This window comes from Carassius gibelio, chromosome B8, assembly GCF_023724105.1.
Source record: "Carassius gibelio isolate Cgi1373 ecotype wild population from Czech Republic chromosome B8, carGib1.2-hapl.c, whole genome shotgun sequence".
Lineage (NCBI taxonomy): Eukaryota > Metazoa > Chordata > Actinopteri > Cypriniformes > Cyprinidae > Carassius > Carassius gibelio.
The window spans coordinates 16,256,215-16,275,797 of NC_068403.1; the positions used below are offsets into that span (position 1 = coordinate 16,256,215).

The following is a 19,583-nucleotide window of genomic DNA, read 5'->3' on the forward strand; positions in this document are numbered from 1 at the left end:
GAGACTTTAGTCTTTGCAACATTACAGATCTTCTTCATGCACCAAGAGCTCGTAACACTCCAAACAAGAAAGGAAATATTGAAATCGCAACATATGACCCCTTTAAGATTTTAAGTATGCTACAAGTGCACATTCAATACAATTACACACACTTTTATAGAGCTTTATAGATCACTTTTGAAGTTTGGTCAAAGCATTTGTTTATCATTAGCATTAGATTGTCTTGTCTGTGAAGATTCCATTTAAAACAAGCATAAACCACTGCTCACAACAAACATGAATCTGGTACCTTTTGGACAGTTTAGAAAATAGATGAGTAAAATACCTCATGTTTTGGGTTTTGACAATTTTGTTAAACGTTTAACAGCTGCATGTAGTCATGTGCCAACAATTTGTTTTCATGTTGGAAATTTTCTGCTGAAATAAACGAGCACAATGCTTCATGTTTACATCAGCAATGAGAACATGAAAGTGAGAGGACAGCTTTGTCATCGCTCCGCATCTGACTGCTCTCAGTCTCAATAAGCTTTGCTTGTGTGGTCTAGATTCAAGGGCTTCGAGTCCCTACACACATAAACAGCAGGCAGATGTAAGAGGATTGATTGTTTATCAAGCTCTCAATTCTCTAAACAATGGATCAAATGACTGAACTCTGGCAATCAAACAGAGGATCTGCCTTATTCCCCCATGGGTAAATATTTACCCTAATATATCAAAAAGTTCCATTCGTCATCGCTTGGGACAGACATAACATGCACAATTTGGAACCAAATAGTACAACTTAACTGTCTATTTGTATAATTTGTCCCCCATTTTGCTGTCAGTTTTTTTTTATGTTTATCATGAAAACATCTGAAAACATAATTAATAACACTATCTGGGAAGTGGGATCAGCCATTTTTGCTTACTTAAATATATACTGAAACACTTCAAATTAGGTCAAGCAAGGAAGGAACGTGTGGGAACTCATTCGGGGGTCAGAATATTAGTGATATTCAATAAGTTACTCATGTTACACTTTAGTGGGAGAAAATCAGTGCCGCTAAAGCCTGAGGCCTCATTAATGATGGTGCAACTGTCACCATGGTAACCACGGCTGTAATTTCATAATAAAGTGGAGTAAGGGGTTTTTATGGACCAGCTGCAAGTGTTAAAAGAATATTAAATCAGTTATTATATGAGTTAAGCATTAAAATGAGTAAAATATTTGAATGTATTTAATGGGATATAGAAAAAGAAAACAATCAATAATCCATTTCTTCTATTTTGAAGTAATATTTGTGTTTTGAAATACTAATAAGTGAATATGTGCATATGTTGAAAACGCAACATTTTTGTCGTCACATTCATTCATAAATGAACTAACTCTAATTATAGAAATTATTAATTCTATTTACAAATCAAAATTGTGAAATTTTACCAAAAAGTAGTTGCATAGCAGGATAATACTGTTGGACGTTATACATTTCTACTTCAAATACAGGTGCATCTTAATAAATGACAAAAAGTTTGTTTACTTCAGTAATTCAACTCAACTTGTCTTAGATTCTTTTCTCAACAATTTAGAATACTTCATAAGACCAATAAAACAAACATTTCTAGTGAATTGTTGGCCTTATGTTTATTTACTGTTCATGTACTCAATACTTGGTAGGGGCTCTTTTTGCTTTAATTACTTCATCAATTCGGCGTGGCATGGAGGTGATCAGTTTGTGGCACTGCTGAGGTGGTCTTGAAGCCCATGTTTTTTTGACAGAGCCAAATGTGAGCCAAAATCATCACAAATAAAAGAACCAGACTTAAACTACTTCAGTCTGTGTGCAATAAATTGATTTAATACACAAGTTTCACAATTTGAGTAGAATTACTGAAATAATTGAACTTTTCCACGACATTCTTATTTATTGAGATGCACCTATAGCAGTGAATGAATTTTGAATATATTTCTATTTAATGTAATAGCTTACCTCACACTTTTCACCGTTAAAAACTTAACTGTCACGCATGAATTCAAAATCCGTTTTTTTTTTTTAACAGAAAAGGCCGCCCTTTTTTGATTTGATTGGCCATCTCATTCATTTAGACATTGATGAGCGCAGTTAGACCAATGAGGCAGAGCAGCTTCCCTAAAACATTTTTATTACATTTTGACATCCTAACAACCGACAAAGCATCATCAGTATCAAATATTGTGGAGGACAAGTTGGCCAAAATATTAATAAAAAAAAAACCTTTCATGATTCAGTCAATGCTTTTCTTCATCAAACAGAATGGCATCTAAATGAAAGCTGACCTTTTCATCAATCTGGACAGAGGTTGGGCTTGTGCTAGTTTGCACACTCTGACAAATCAAATCAAATCGCCCCGTGACATTGAAAAATAAGCAAAGTAAATGAGATTCAGCAGCAGACCGATCTCATAGCTTTGTGTGACTGCACTGCAGTCTTATTGTATCAGGAAAAACAAACAGCTTGTTCTACCTGCTCCAGACTGAACTTCAGTGCTGATGGAGGTACCACTAAAACAAGCAAATTCAGAGTTATTTCTGAATATCTCTTTGTGTAACATGGAGAAATAACAGGATGAAGGTGCTTCGTGTAATGGGAAGCAGATGTCATATATTTTCAGTTCCTGAGTTTGCATATAGCAGAAATTGATTAAAACATTTCAGTTTCAATTTACTAATTCAAAGCCACATATAGACTAAATCAGGGTTTCTCAACCTTTCTTGGCAGCAAAAAGCCCCTATGATATAAATTATTTGATGTAGCTATGAGATTTATTTATAAGTAATATTCTAATATTTACAAAAAACATAATAAATGCAAAGATTCTATACAAATGCTGTTAAATAATTCCATCAATTGTGCACATCTTTTTTGTCTCTTAAAGCTGCGGTTAAAAAAAAAAAAAAAATTATTACAATTACAATTTAAAACAACTTTTCTATTTTAACATGTTATAAAATGTAATTTATTCCTGCATTACTCCAGTCTTCAGTGTCACATAATCATTCAGAAATCATTTTAATATGCTGACTTGAAATAATCCAGTAAATTTTACATAAATAAATTAAAAAAATCCACATAAATGACAAACCAATTATCTTCAGTAGCTACTGATGATCAGGAACATACAGTAAGGACTGAAGATTAATTTAGAAACCGGTTCTAGCTGTAAGTCCACCCTATCCTTTAGTGCATTATGAAAGGCCTTTACTGTACAGATAAGAATCTGCCGCTCTCAGGAAGGTATTATCATTCTTTGTAAACCAACCACCCGGACAATTGCGGCAAATGTTGCGTGAAGACAATATGCCATCCTTGTTCTACCTCCCAGAAGTTTGGAGGCTGTCTGAAGTGTCCTGTTGTAGCCCCAACTTGTCTTGGTTTGAATTAATGGCTATCAACACTTTCTAATTTCAGCATTTAAGAGAAGATCAAGAGTGAAAATCCTACCCATAATCCGCCTGTCTACCTCAGTGCAACAGCCGAGTGATGTGAGAAGACAGCTGCAGGTCACACATGTCATTTCTCTCGTAGTGCCACCGCTAATGCACTTCCAAGACTTAAAATGCAGCTGTAATGAGGACAACAACAGGCACTGAGCTCTGCGACTCACAGCAGACGAGATGAAACGAGCAGCAGCGGCCTTAAGCTTCCATGAGAGAGATTCATGCCACTTCATCAAAGCAATTACACTACTTCTTCAAAACTATTTACACCACTTTTTGGCCTGAGGTCCAAGACCACAGACTATTTAAGCCATTTAGCTGCCTGAAACAAAACGAGATGAAGTTGTGTGAGAAAACAGGAAAGTTCCAATATAAATACTGCAAAATATTTAAGGAAATAAAATAAAAAATTTCAAAATATGTAATGACACCACCAATGAACCATCTTTGTCAATGTTACTTTATTGTAATTTTTTTTTTTTCATTTTTTTTTTTTTTTTTTTTAATCTAAATTCTCCTTTTATGGGAAAAAATTAAATTGCATCCTTGTGCCTTCATTAAAACATCAACTCTAATATAATTAATAAAATGAATAAAAGCATTAACTGACAATCAATTATTCTGTGAAACCTATTGAATCCCGAGGGGAAAAAAACACATAAAAAAAATTAAATGAAAAAGAAATAAAAACAAATAAACTTAAAAAGCCTGCACTTGCAATAAAATATAACATTGAGAAAAATATAAATTAAAATATAAAAGAAACACGTTGTTGAATGAATTTGAAAACTATCGTTTCCAGAGAAATTTCTCATTTTTTTTCCAAAGCTGCGAGCTTTCTGTATTCTGATTACTCTTGGACTTTGCAGAGACACTGGCACTGTTACAGATCTTCTCCACCTCTGTCAGATCTGTGAGTTTGTTAATGCTCTCCTCATTTCCTTCATTCAAAATGTCCCAAAAGTCTTTCCCTTTACTTTTTGCTCTTTCTGTGCATGTGGATGCTTTCACATCTCTAGCTTGGTCCCCAGTTTTCCTCTTAGACTTGAACAAGTCATCCAGGATGGATATGTCACCTATAAGGTCAGTAATTTGGGAGGAGCTGTTGGTCTTGGTTGAGCTTGATGCAACACAAGCATCTGTGGAGACACGAGATGACCGTGAAGGGTATTCCATGTCCTTGAAAGCTTGTGAGGAAGTAGTTATGTTGGTTTTACTTTCTTCTACTGGTGCACAGCTCCTTTGAGGAACATGTCCAGAAGTGGATGATGAGAATTTGGCTGGGGAGGGCATCTTATTTTTATTGTTTGTGAGGTCTGTACTGCAATGAACCTTAGAGGTTTCGGTTTCACCCACTTTCTTTTTCTTTGATGCTTTACTTCCATCCTCAACCTCAGGGGTTGGCACCTCAGCTAGAGTTTTAAGAGAGGAGATTGGGTGGGCTCTTTTTGAGGTAGGTCTTTGTCTGGCTGTAGATGGAGGTGATGGCTCTGGCTCGATGGCTTTAGGAAAGGTCTTTCTGATGATGTTCTTAAGTTCAGGGCTCTTCTGGCTGTAGAAGCTCCGTAATCGACTAAGTCTCTGCTCCGAATCGTTCTTCAGAATCTCTTCTGCAAAGGCCCGCACAGAGTCGAATCCAAAGACCTGAGCCATGTCTTCAAACTGCTGTCTGCAAGACCAAATAGCATCTTAGAGAGACAGCTAACTACAAAACCTGTGTTAAGCATGTTCATTTGGTAATCTGCGGCAACTCTGGCTTCTATGCAGGTTAAAGACAAATACAATTTTTTAAAATATATTTAAAATACACACGCCAAGTTTTTATACATGGTTTCAATATATGAAAAAAGTCAAACCATGTGACATTTTACAACCTGAACGTACCTTGACATGTCCTAAAAATGTCAAATTATCTTTTATATTTTCAGGGACTTCTTAACATTTTCAGAGAGTCATGAGATCATTTCATTGATGATTTCCTGTTTTGATTTTTTCTAAATGTGTCTGCAAATTGGTTAGACCACACAACTTGGAATAAGTAGTTTAGTTCCAAACGGAGTATACTGTAGTGTTCTTAGATATTGTTTTATACTCCATGCATTGCAGAATACAGCCAGTTTATGACAGTCTGTATATTATATCATTAAACCACAGCCCATAAGTTACAACATCATAAGAACCAGAAGATTTACTTAATGCTAAAAGCTACAAAACATGTGACATAAAATATGTTCTTAAAGAGGAACGGCCAAAATGAAATACTCTGTCATCATGTATTCACCCTCACGTTGTTCGAAACCTGTTCTTATGTGGACCATAAAGAATATTGGAAGAAATCTCCAAATGTTGTTGGTTTGTTTGTTTTTTTGACAATGATTTGGAAATCAATGCTAACCAAAACGGTTTGCTATCTACAATTCTTCCAAATATCTTCATTTATGTTCTGCAATTGAAATAAAGTCATACGGGCTCTCAATGACACGCAGGGGAGTGTGTAACTGATGACAGAAATGTTGGGTGATCTATACTTTTAATATAAATTCAACATTTTAAAAGCCCATAAAACAACAACTCAGAAAATTCAGCGTTAGAGTGTTTTCAGGAAAACTCTTCGTAATTTGTAACTGAAAGAGCTCAAAAGCTGCTTGTGGCGTAACTTCTAATGGCGGTTGCCACCCTTTGTGGTTCAAAAAGAAAAAGCTATCTGTGAAGCAAGCCTCTTATTAAGTATGTGTCTGTGTGGAGCTGGATCACATTACAGCAGTCCATCAAGAAAAAGAGTATATACACTTGTGTGTGTGAGTGTGTGTTTTCACCATTACTCGAACAAACAGTACATTTACGAGACTGTACTGAGGAGAAAAGCAGAATAAAGAAGAGGTTTTGCTCATGACTTGGGAAATGGGTGGGTGAGAGGGCTCTGGGGTGGTCTTCCCTCACTCCTGCGGGGCCGGGGTGGGGGGGCACACCATAGCTGTGGGGAGAACTGGCACATGGCCCTGCGCTACCAGGAATTTCCTCTCACTGACTTGCTGTTCTAGTGTTTGTGTTTTTAGCCCAATTGACACGATTATACGCTTTGTGCAGAGTTGACGGCGAGTCGTATCCTTGTGTGAGGAGAAATCGAAGTATTTTGGAGCAGAGAATAGAGTTACCTGCACATGCTGCTGGGCGTCTCTCCCACTATGACAGTGACATTGTTCAGGCTGTAAGAGGTTTTGATGTTGTGTTTGACCGGATGTTCATTGTGGGGTCTGCCATATTCCTGCAGCGTCCGATCTCCGTCAACACGATCTGGGAGTAGTGCGGGATCAGATGACTGGCTCTACAACACAATGAATACAGTGTCTTAGAATTGTGCTCTAAAATTTACTTTCCCAACAATCTTTTAAATGACAAAAAATCTTTTAAGTAATAGGTCTCTCTCAATCAGTCTGATGATGCTTTCACAGAATGGAGCAGTTTCTGTTGACTCACTCACTGAACAGAGGTTTGTACTTTGAGTCAAGCCTGGCAGGATATTCTGAAGTTTTGTGTCATTCCGGATTGTAAAATAATTGAGTATTATAACTGTTGTTCATTATACAAACATGTAGTTCAAAATGTATTTTAATAAATTATATTTTTGTACTTGCAATGAAATAATGTATGCAAAAGTGTGAAAATGGCTACTGAAATTGTGGTGTTCAAAAAATAAGGCATTGTTGTTTAAATGACAACATGTACTTAAACACACATTGTGATTACTTTATGTAGAAAAAAAGAAATCTCTAAAACATACAAAAAAACTACTATTAGTAGTTGCATTAAAATACTGAACACAAAAAGTGCAGCAACTGTTTGATTCCCCCTACAGCGTGCATATATACCCCCCCCCCCCCCAAAAAAAAAAAAAACTGAAACCTCTGATGAGTCTGGAAGCTGGTTTGCAAGAAGCTGCGAGTGCTTGTTGAGTTCAAACACATCTCGTACGGCAGCATGGCTCAGGCGGTCTTCTGCTCTGCTGGAGCCCACTACCTTCTGATTAGAGTGAGTGTAGCTCACTTGCTGAAGACCACCTGTCAGACAAGTCAGAAAATATCTTCAGGTATATTACATTCCAACCATCTCAAAAAAAGGTCTTTGTTTTTTGACTGAAACAACACAGTGAACTCTAATGTAATTGTTAATGATTCTTTTTGTTGCAGATCTATTATTTTCTTAAATGTTTTTTTTTATGAAAACGATTACTTGGTTATTTAATTGTACATTCTGTGTGTATTCTAAAAAATATATTAAATATACAAGATGGTTCCCAATAAATAGTCTAATTTATTAAATGTTCAACCTAATAAGGAGTCCAGTGTTCCAGGCATTTCTTCATCTCTGGATCGGGTTTTGTCAGATCCTGAGTTTCGGCTCTTTATGCCCAAAGATCTTTGAGTAGAGTTGTCCCTCCCAGAGGACCATCTGTCAGCTGATTTATTGTCCTGAGGAGAAGAACCCTTCATACATCTCATGCCTTCTTGGGGAACTTCATCTTCAGATGAGGTCAAACTTTTATCTCCAGATCTTTTTTCTGCAAACTTCACCCTTTTTTGCAAATGATTCTCGCAAGCGGTCACGCTGTCTTTGTTGTGTTTATGTGAACTTGTTGGAAGGAGATCAAGGTCTGGTGATTTTTTCTGCTGTTTACTATCAGCGACTCCCTCCAACATTTCCTTGGGTTCAACGAACAGATCCCGTGTCTTAGATGTTTGTCCCTTAATCATGGTGGGTTTTTCACAGTTGTCCTCATCCTGACTACTAGAGTCCTTGTCACTGTCTGTCTCCTGCCGTTCTCTCTGAGCCAACTGTCTCTGGAGCAGACCATACAGGCCCGTATTGCCAATGCAGGCAGTGCCAGCTCCCCCCACTTCTCCTGTGTGTGCTTCTGAGGACCTGGGCCTGGAGCAGCAGGGATCTTCATCCTCACTTGCACTGCTGAAGTCCAGCACCCCTGCAGGTTTGAACCCAGCACCAGCTGATCCAGCTGCTCTCTCAGTAGACTGAAGATCCTGAGGGGAATCAAGAGGGGCTGTTAGTTTAATCCTGGAGATAGTTTGTTTAGCGATTACTTGTATTAAATATGAAAAATAAAGATACATAAGTTTAGTAGGTTGCTCTTCAAAAAGGTGTTGTAGCTTTAACTTTGCTTTAAAGTTTCTTTTTTCTTTTTTTATCTTCATTTTTGTCAATTTATTTGTATTTCTAATCGAAAATCTCTATATAATAGATAAAAAATCTGCAAACTATATATATGCTATATTTTAACATAGTTATGCAATTTTCTCCTGTTTTTCCTTAAAATACACAATATATTACTCTATACACAATATAACAATATACACATTTATAGCTATTGCTATTGAACGATTTCCAAACAATGTTATATTTAAGATAGTGGTCTAAACTGAATGTAATCTGGGTGATAAAATAAAACAAAATGACTTTCTACGGTTTCATCTTTGCTAAATGCAAAAATTCAAGTACAACTGAAATGGTGCAAAAACAGAACATTGAAGGAAACACCACTCTCGACCAGGGAAAAGTCATATTTAGCTATTCAGATTTAAATGTATATAACCGTTTTTATGCAACTTCATCACACTTTAATTGATAACGACAACTAGTTTTCAGCTAAACACTGACTTTGACAAGCTGCGGCGGCGGGGGCTGCAGTCAGTGCCCATCCTCTTCAGAAAAACAATGTGTGAGGTTCTTTCCAGAAGAACAATTAGATAAGGCCTCTGCTGAGTAAATAAATGTGGTATAGATAGTACGTTTCTGTGTGGTCTTCACCATTGGGTTTGAGAGGGGGTTGATTATGACCATGTGTTCGCCTGTCATGCCGTGGGAACAGATGGATGATGGGAACGAAGAGGGGAGAGGTGGGTGGGAAAATGAAACGCTTCAGACACGGGTCTGTGAAAGGGTGGGTACTCACTGGCTCCTGCAATCTCTCGTCCAGAGCTTGAGTTCTGGCCGTCGTGATCCCCACCTCCACTCGGCCCTCCCTCTGTGAACCAAACACGCGATTCCCATCATGTCAATGAGAAGGAATTCATTTCATATAAACAGTTCATTAAAGCGATGTCATTAGGGATATGTAGAAACCCTTTAGATAGCATCCACATGCTCCTCAGAAACTCAAAAAAGAAATTACAAATCCACAATCTGCACAAAAACCTACATTAATACCACAAGACTAGGGCAGCAATAACTGACTGATATAACAGATGCTGATTACATATCTACACAAGAGTCGAATGCCAAGTTAGAGAGCATATAAGGGGCCATTTAAATATTGGGTCTGTAAAACACTATGCACGCCACTTTCTGCTTTGTTCCCAAAGTGTTCAGGTGCTTGGGCTCCGGAGGCATCTGCCATTGCTAAGCAACCATAACCTGCACTCTCCATGAAGAAGTGGAAATTTCAACAAAGGATAAAGGGATTTGAACAGCAACACTAAAAAACTGTTTGCAGTAGCTCTGCTACAAAATTTATTTAAAAATTGCTATCCATATACAGCTATGATCAGCTGTTCCTTCATCTTTGCTGAGCTGTCAATGTTGTTACAGGAAAGGATGAAGCTGATTGGTTGGTTCTTGTCACATGACTCCACTGCGGGCTTGTGGCATTCTAAAATGTGCACGGACACACCTGGAAAAAAAGAGTGCGTCGCACCGCATGCGCATCGCGACGTGATCACGTGTGCATCGCGACCACGTCATTTCCATTATGAGCGCGCCTGCCTTGCGTCTTAATTTGAAATAACGAACTTGAAGGCGCAAAAGACGCAATATGTGAACAGCACTAACAATGCCATCTTTTTGGTCTTTTTACCTCCAGGATGCGGTGAGTAAGACAGGTGCCATCAGTCTGCAGACGAAAAAGGTTTTGGATGCCAAACAGCTCTCCTGCCTGGCCATCGGTTCCCTGAACAGCTTCAAAGTAGCGTCTAGCATTCTCCCGGCCTATGACTGATGACTGAAGTTGCTGTCAAAAAATCAAGGAGAAAAACATTAGTGTCAGATCTTAGGACGAGGGAGCTAAAACTATGTGGCTACAACTATAAGAACATTTTATTAATGTTAAATGTTACATTTTTCAAACTGTTAATACATGCACCCAAGTATATCTTCATTCACCTTTGATGCACAATATTATGTCTATTTTTATGACCATACCTGTTTGTAAATCTGGCGCAGGTATATGATCTCCTCTACTGTTCCTAAAGAGATAAGTCTAAAAACGGTCACATCCCTGCACTGGCCAATACGATACACCCTGTAAATGAAAACAGAAAGAATGAGAGGTCCACACAGGTCTTACTGGGACCTTAATAATTTCCATACACCTTGGGTTGAATCTTGGGTTACCATTCAAATGTTTGAGGGCGGTAAGATTTTATTAAAGACAGTGGGCAGCCATTTATGCTGTGGCACTCACTACTCTGGGTGTGTGTTCATGGTGTGTGTGTGTTCACTGCTGTGTGTGTGCACTTTGGATGGGTTAAATGCAGAGCACGAATTCTGAGTATGGGTCACCATACTTGGCCATATGTTACGTCACTTTATGCTCATCAAGGCTGCATTTATTTGAAGAAAATACGGTAAAAATCTTGTGAAATGTTATCGTTATTATTATTTCTTTCTTTCAATCTTTTGAACAGCAGTATATCTGCTGGTGCAGAATTTTGAGAATGACTGTCAGTATTCATTACAGAGTACTTAATCTTTCTGGCATGCTGTTGTGAAATGTGAATACCTAATGTTATGACTTTTTTTTTTCTCACCTGTCAATAGCCTGAAGATCATTGGCAGGATTCCACGTTGGATCAAACAACACGACAACATTAGCTCCAACGAAGTTGAGGCCAAGCCCACCCGCCCTAGAGAAGAAACATGAGGATCAAAGGCATTGTGAATCCTGTTGTCATAAATGTATGTGAGATCTTATAACGAAACATGATAACTTCTGAAGCCACACTCACAGGGTAGACACCAGACACAGGTTGACATCCCGAGAGCTGTTGAACTCTTTCACTATCTTAACTCGGTCCTTAGACTTGGTGTTTCCATCCAGTCTGTGGTACTCCAGACCCTCGGCCATGCAATAGCTTTCTAGAACATCTAACAGCTGTTAAAATACGAATAAAGAAAGGTTTGTTCTACTGGATTCCCACTTATTATAATTAGGACTGTCAATCAGTGAACATGTATATATTTTAATAGAAACAGATTTTATTTTTTTTAATAAATGTCGCTTCTTTTAAAAACTTTTTGTAACCAACCGCCTCACCTTGGTGGAGAGAGAGAAGAGTAGAACTTTGTCTTTCTTTGCGATAAAGTGGTTGAGTAGCTTTTGCAGAACCTGAAGCAGGAAGAAAAACAGGACATGCTTCACAAAATGATGACTGGTGCAAAGACAATCTTGCTTATCATAACATGTGGAAACACAAAGGTTTTCATTTAAATCGTAATGAGAAAACGAGAACTAACACGTCAGTCAGCGGCCACTGGGTAGAGATTAACAGAGCGGGCTGTGTCTTTTCTTTCTATTGCTGATGTTTCAGAAACCAGCGCCCATTCTTGTGAGGATGCCAGTAACTCAGCATCTGCCAATAACAGCACCCTCAAGATGCTCCGGCTAAAGGGAGGGGGAAACCTTTGAAAGGAAGGCCTGAAGAAACGCTAAATACTGTCCTTGTTATTTCTCAAGGAAGTGTATCCACAGCCTGCGAGGGAAGACAGCTCAGGGCCAGTGCTAGCCACAAGAGGGTTTATTAATCTCCATATTGCCAGGGAAAAATCTGGAATGGACTGGAAATTAAGATATCTTGGCAGAGCAGCTTTTCTGTGCTGTTCCAGCCAAGAGAAGAACACTCTCAAGGATGTAAGTGTGTCACTGTCAAAGTCTACAATCAAGAGAAGACTATAGACTAGAGAGAAAATAAAGAGGGTGCAAACAAGGCCAGTTTAGATTTAGCCAAAAGACATCAAGAAAAGCATTCTTTGGATGGCTGAAATTAAGATCAACCTGTGACGGAATGAAGGGAAGAAAAAAGTATGGAGAAGGCTTGGAAAAGCTCTTGATCCAAAGCATACAACATCATCTGTGAAACATGGTTGAGCAGTGTGATGGCATGAGATTGTGGCACAGGGTTACTGGTGTTTACTGACGACGTGACAGAAGACAGAAGCAGCCGGAAGAATTCTGAAGTGTACAGGGATATACTCTCTGCCCAGATGCAGCCAAAGGAAGCAAAGTTGATAGGACTGCGCTTCATAGTACAAGTGGAAATACACCCAAAACATACAGCAAAAGCAACACAGGAGTTTTTGAAGGTAAAAAAGTGGAATATTCTACAATGGCAAGGTCAATATCCTGATCTCAACCCGACTGAGCATGCATTTCAGTTGCTGAAAAAAAAAACTACATTTAGAAAGACACACAAACAAACAACAATTGAAGTCAGCTGCAGTACAGTACAGGCCTGGCAAAGCATCACAAGAGGAAACACAATCGTTGGTGATGTCCATTAGTTCCAGACTTAAGGCAGGCATTGCCTGCAAAGGATTCTCAACTAATGGTCGACCGATACATTGCCAAGGCTGATACATTTTTCAAATATCGGCATTGGCCGATGGGAAATAGGAAGTTTCCGATAGCGTGTGAAGACAGCAGAGAAGCACTTGCTCAGCACAGTGGAGTGCACTGTTTTGTTAACTTTGTGGTTTATTATTTCGAATCATTTGGGATGCAGTAACACGGCCCTCTCACAATATATTGCTTTACACATCTATCGCATTTGCCGCTCAGAAATATTCACACAATCATGCACCACGTATCAGAAGATCTGCACTTCGTTACGGTTAGCGCTCACACTCACTGATCTATATATAACTGAACCGCGCTCTGGCCCACCTCTTCAAGCTGAGCCAGGGACTGCTAAATGGAGCGATCACACTGGTCAAACGAAACAGGCTTTGAGGGTCAGCAAAATTGGCAAGTGTGAGCACGTCCTAGTTATTCTCCCACATCCCGCACACACAAGTCTCTACCCGCCCATCAAGTGTTGTCCCGCACCGCACTCTGCTGTGATGGGTCCCGCGATCGTGCAGGTCTCCACTTGGAAGATGCCTGTAATAATGTTATGATCAAGACTCCTGACTTGTTTTTCTGAATCGAACTATAAAATATTTTCTATAAAAATGTTATTGTCCTCGGAGTGAAAAATAGCTTGTTTTATATTTAATTTCATTACATTAATGTTATAAGATAAGATTTACCGAAACAATTTTAACTACTACTATGTAAAAGGAATACTGCTCTAAAAAAGTAGTTTTGTGCATAATAATGCGATTAATTGCAGACAATCATGTGATTAATCGTGATTAAAAAATGTAAACTTGCCCAGCACTAATATATATATAAAAAAATTGCTTTCAAATCGAATTAAATGAAAATTAAATATATTCTAGAAAAGAAAAAAATTACATAGTTAAAAATTACTCATTCGTTTAGTGGGGCCAATGAGAAATTTGAAAGGGTAAGTAAAAATCAGAAATAAAAAAAGTTTAACACACGATTATTGTGATATAAATTCTTTGATATTTAGGAAAAAATGCCTCACCTTCATTTTTCCACTGTACATGGGGTCAGACATTGCTTCAAAGGCTGCTTGTTTGCACCTCCCTATGAAATCTGGAAATTTCCTAAAAACTTGTTCACAAATGGCTGTAACATATTTCTCCTGTGGTTGGAGAAAGAAAATCACAAAAATATTTACATAAAGATAATGATGTTAAGGATAATGCATACTGGACCAACAGAGTGTATTTAAGCCATTACAAAATTTCGACATGGTACATACTGTACAATCAAACCTCATAATAGTTTCAACAGACCAGTTATACTGCTTTTGTTGGATGAACGACAAAGTACAGTTCAAAGGTTTCGGGGTCAGTGAGATTTTATTTTTTGAAAGAAATTACTTTAAAGGATACATAACAGTAAAGAAATCTTTAAATAAATGTAAATAGAAAACATCCACTTTAAATTTTTATATTTTACAATATTACTATTTACTCTATTTTTGATCCAATGGCATAATTTGATCAAGAACTAACCAACCCCAAAACTTTTGAACGGTAATGTATTTGACAACACTCCTGCAGTATTTCCACTACACCCAATTACTAACCTGTTTTTTGCTGGTTCCTTCTTTGGACTGCAGTAGTGCGACGTGATTGGCCACCTTTCTGAGGATAGTCAGATAACTGAAGTACAGGTATCTAACTGGCACACCGTTTGCGTTCAGTTTGTAGCAGCACTTCTTCCGTGGACGGCCACTGCCACAGCGACACTTTCCTGAGCTCTGCAACAACAGGGTCACATCGTCTGTGTCCAGCACGGCACGATACACCTTCCGCTGGAAGTCTGTGAGAGAGCAATAGACCACCTGGAGAGGAGCAAGACCAGAAGCAGCCCATATTAGAGCAAATAATAGGATATAACATATTAATTCAGCGGGTTTTTTCAACTTAAGCTAGCCGATAACTCACTCGATCATCTTTCTTAGGTAGCTGGTCACTGATGAGGGCCTTTGTTCTCCTGAGGAACCAGTGTGAGAGGCTTTTGGCAAGGTCCTGAACTGCTTTACGGCCTTCTGCTAGAGCTCTTTTGGTCACGGTGTGCTTTTGTCCAAGCTCAATGGGGTCTGAAAACCTGGTTTTAAAACCCACGGGAGAACCCAGACATCCTGGAATGGCCCTGTGATATGTAAGTGAATTAATGGAGAAATTATCATTATCATAACACTATATCATAACCTATTAAACTGCCTACAAAAGCTGTGACCTTTTAAGTCACCACCCAAATCAAAATGCAGCATGAGTACATCAATTGGGGTTAAAAATAGTAATGTTTTCTGAGTGCCTCACCAGTCCATAACACACCACAATTCCTCCAGGTTGTTCTGAAGGATTGTTCCTGTTAGTCCAACCCTCACTTTGCATCTCATGTCCTTCATGGCCTGAGTGATCTGGGACCTAGGGTTCTTTATTTTGTGAGCTTCATCAACGAAAACGGCATCCCAATCAATACTGCACAAAACCGAGTGAGACAGTATATTATGTGAAAGATTAATTATCGTAATTCGCTTTTCAATTGCAAAGAATATGTTAAAAACTATAGTGAACTAAGGCAGTAACCATTTTACAATATACTAAATGAAACTGATAGTACAATTCTGTGCAAAGGTTTGGGGTCAGTAGGATTTTTTTATTATTATTAAATTTATGCATTTATCAGAGGCTTTTATCCAAAGCGACTTACAGTGCATTCAGGCTATCAATTTTAACCTATCATGTGTTCCAGGGGAATCGAACCCCCAACCTTGCTCTACCAATTGAGCTACAGGAACACTAAAGAATATAATATGTAATATATCATATATTTTAAAGAAATTAATGTTTTTGTTTTGTTTTGTTTTTTAGCAATGATGCATTAAAGTGATGGTAAAATACTGATAATTTTTATTTGAAATAAATGCTGTTCTTTTGAACTTTCTTTTCATCAAAAAATCATGAAGAAAATCTTTAAATATATAAAGAAAAGTAAATAGTAAACTTTTTAAAAATAAATTCTAGTCCATGAACCAAATTACTGTTTTGTTTTTTTATTATAGCCATGGTAAGCATAAGAGAACATGACACGACATGGTGACTCTGTAATAAAAACGGTAATAAAACATGTTGCATAAACAATATAAAAACATCAGTCAGTAGCATTATTATACCTGTTAAACTGGTCCAAACAGAGTCTAAGGGTTTCATAAGTTGTAAGAGCAATCTCACATCTTCCTCTCTGCACTCGCGCCAGTTCTTCCTCCTTCCTCACACCATGCACGACCACGACTCTGAAATGACCCCACGTGTCTAACTCATCTTTCCAGTTGTAGAGAAGAGAGAGCGGAGCCACAATAAGGAAAACCTGAATAGAATCAAACATAAAAGAAAAGGGTTTTAATGCAGTATTATGCAATAGAAAATCATCTAACGAGGAAATATTAGATCTGACATTCGTAATACCTTCTGAACTTGTTCTGATGGCTTCTGTGACAGCAAAAACTGTGGCTTATTGTTTTCGACGTCTTTCCATGTACCCGTTTTCCGCAGAACTGCAGCCAGGAAGCCGATGACCTAAAGGAAAAGAGGAAAGAGGAAAATGAGCGGTCCTTTCAAGGTTTATTCTATACATTGTAACATGCAGATTTACATACCTGAACAGTCTTTCCAAGACCCATGTCATCACCTAAAATGCATCCTCTAGATTTGGCATAGTTGTGATGGATGAATTTTATGCCTTCTCGCTGGTAGTCACGTAAATAACGATTGATGGTGAATGGAACCTTTACATCACTTCCTGACAGCAGAAATGGCTCAGAAGGACCAGGTGGCGTCTGATTACTGTGAAAGAGAGGCCTTTCATCCTCAAACTGAGGAAGAGAGGTTCTGGCATCCTGCTGCCTCATACATTTCAAATCCTCCTCCTCCATCTCCACAGAGAAAGCGTCCACATCAATGCAGATGCTAACTAGATAAAGTCTTGTTTAGCTGCGACAGGCTTCTCCTTTGGAGCAGCACAAAAATCATTTTGGTGAGCAGAGTACATTTGACCTGCAAACAAACAAAAATAAATACCATTGAAATCATGTCAGGCTGAAAGGTTGAAGGTAAAGTTAAAGAATAGACCAGAGTCATAATCTACTCACCATCAGCATGTTTTTTTTTCTCCATACAATGAAAGTGAATGTTGACTGAGACTGTCATTCTACCTTTTGAGAAGAAAGACAAAACGAAAGCAAGCTATATATGTGTAAACGGAGAGGTGTATAACGTAACCGTGATGATTACATGTTAATTTGTTTTGATTTAAGTATCCTTTACGCGTTTCGATCGCTTTAAATCGCTGTTCTAAGATCATTTGTTACACACTGGAAGTCAGTTTGGTCTTACCATCATGAATTCATTTTAGGCTCGCTGTAGTTTCTGGGATTATCATGTACTTCTTTTAGTGTAAACTATGAAGATATCTGAGTGAATGTGAGATAAAGAGGTATTTTCCCTCCGCATGTACAATGTATTTGATTTCATTCTCATCTAGTTAGCATAGTGCTACATACAGTGTCGCAATAGAGAGGTTGCGTTTATTTACCTATCTGTGTGTTGAGAGCAGCACTTTCCATACAAGCGCTAAGTACAGTCAAGTAAAATATCTACATTGAATTATGTATTGAATGAGTAAACTAAGAAAAAAATTATTTTAGATTTTGATATTTATACTGTTAACTGCAAAATGTTAAAAACAATATTAATTTAAAATAATAATGTCAAATTATTAGCCTTGCTAATAATGCATAAATACAATTATATATATATATATATATATATATACATATATATATATATATATATATATATATATATATATATATATATATATATATATATATAGCTAAAAATAATTTCCACAACATTAGATGAAAAAACGAGAATTAGAAGTAAAAAAAAAACCTAATAAAAAGGTAAAAAGCACATAACAACACTTACTAAAATTTGAACTTAAACCTAAAATAAAAAGCAAAGCTCAAAATATTAATACATACCATATAGTACATAAAATAAAATAAAAAAGAACAAAAAGTTAATTGCAGTCAATTAAATATTGAATGAATAAACTGAGATCAAATATATTTTAACTTTTAATATTTATACTGTTTTATCACTTGTAGGGACAGTTTACATCAGCAAAAAGTTAACACCAATATTAGCATCATCGTTGTTTTTGTCCATTAAAACTGGTCAAAGCATTTTTTTTAATAAATGAAAATAAAGCTGAAATAAAATGCAAACATTAGACAAACAACAAAAATTAGAAGTGTTGCCTGCCTAGTTGGGGTGTTTTGCCTTCAGGTTTTCTTGGTGCGACAGCTGACTTTATCGGACCAAGTATTACATCTATCATTACATCTATTGTGAACTGTCTTTCTACAGGTCTTTTTCCATCATGTCTTAAGCAAGCGGTCATTCAATTTTCGTAAATATTGGAGAAAGTGGTTTCATCCCAGCTGAGCTCTTTTTTGGCTAATACGGATGTGCTAGATGCTTTTCAGTCTGGCTTTAGCGCAGGACACAGCACTGAATCGGCTCTATTGCGTGTTTCCAATGATTTGTTACTCATTGCAGACTCGGGTAGTCGAGGAGCTTTAATTATGCTCTACCTTAGTGCATCTTTTGATCTAATAGATCATGATATCCTTATTAAATATTAAGAGAATGCTGTGGGTCTGAGAATGACTATTTTAAAATGTTTTTTTTTTTCATGTTATTTGATGGGACAATCCTTTTCAGTGAGGGTTGGAGAATTTTCTTCCTCTTCAGTCTCTATTGACTGTAGAGTACCTCAGGGCTCCATTTTGGGACCTATTCTGTTTTCACTATTTCGGTTGCCTTTAAGCCTTATTTTTAAGAAACACAGTATGTCTTATCATTTTTATGCTTATGATATTCAGATTTATTTGCCTATTAGATCTGGAGGATCATCTGTCTTGAGGAGGTAAAGTGCTGGTTAGAGCAAAATCACCTACAGCTAAATGCGAGTCAATCTTTTTTGGGCCAAATAAGGTTGACCGTGAGATAAACAATGTGTTAGGTACATGGACAACTAATGTGCAGTCCCAAATAAGAAATTTGGGTGTAATTTTTGACTTAGCTCTAACTTTTGATTATCAGATTAAATGTGTGGTAAAAAGTTGCTTCTTTCATTTGAGGACTATTGCAAAAATGAAATCCTTTTTGTTTGGTGCCGATCTTGAGATAGCAATTCATGCATTTATCTCCTCCCGTTTGGACTACTTTAATGCACTTTATTTGGGTGTGAGCCAATCTCTAATTTCAAAATTGCAACTGGTCCAAAATGCAGCTGCGAGGCTCCTTACTAGTACAAAGAAAAGGGAGCATATTACTCCAGTTTTGGAAAAGCTGCATTGGCTTCTGGATGAATATCGGATTCAGTATAAGGTGTTGATGTACGCTTTTAAAG

General features: G+C 37.5%; 1 protein-coding gene across 2 annotated transcripts; it reads right to left on the reverse strand.

Annotated features, from left to right (window-relative positions):
• Positions 1-2,113: 2,113 nt before the first annotated feature.
• ercc6l2 (excision repair cross-complementation group 6-like 2) lies at positions 2,114-17,703 on the reverse strand. Of its 2 annotated transcripts, none has more exons than XM_052564032.1 (19): positions 17,498-17,703; positions 17,254-17,316; positions 16,762-17,158; positions 16,571-16,681; positions 16,279-16,472; positions 15,422-15,583; positions 15,044-15,251; positions 14,683-14,940; positions 14,113-14,232; positions 11,778-11,849; positions 11,470-11,615; positions 11,272-11,367; positions 10,664-10,763; positions 10,320-10,472; positions 9,420-9,491; positions 7,782-8,490; positions 7,358-7,512; positions 6,610-6,779; positions 2,114-5,123 (listed from the first exon to the last, which is right to left on the reverse strand). In XM_052564032.1, the coding sequence occupies exons 3-19, from the start codon at positions 17,035-17,037 to the stop codon at positions 4,244-4,246; spliced, it is 3,882 nt and encodes a 1,293-aa protein (XP_052419992.1). In that variant the 5' UTR covers positions 17,038-17,158; positions 17,254-17,316; positions 17,498-17,703; the 3' UTR covers positions 2,114-4,243. The 2 variants fall into 2 exon arrangements, with proteins under 2 accessions (XP_052419992.1, XP_052419993.1); XM_052564033.1 differs by having other exon boundaries at positions 2,969-5,123; positions 17,254-17,312.
• Positions 17,704-19,583: the final 1,880 nt, after the last annotated feature.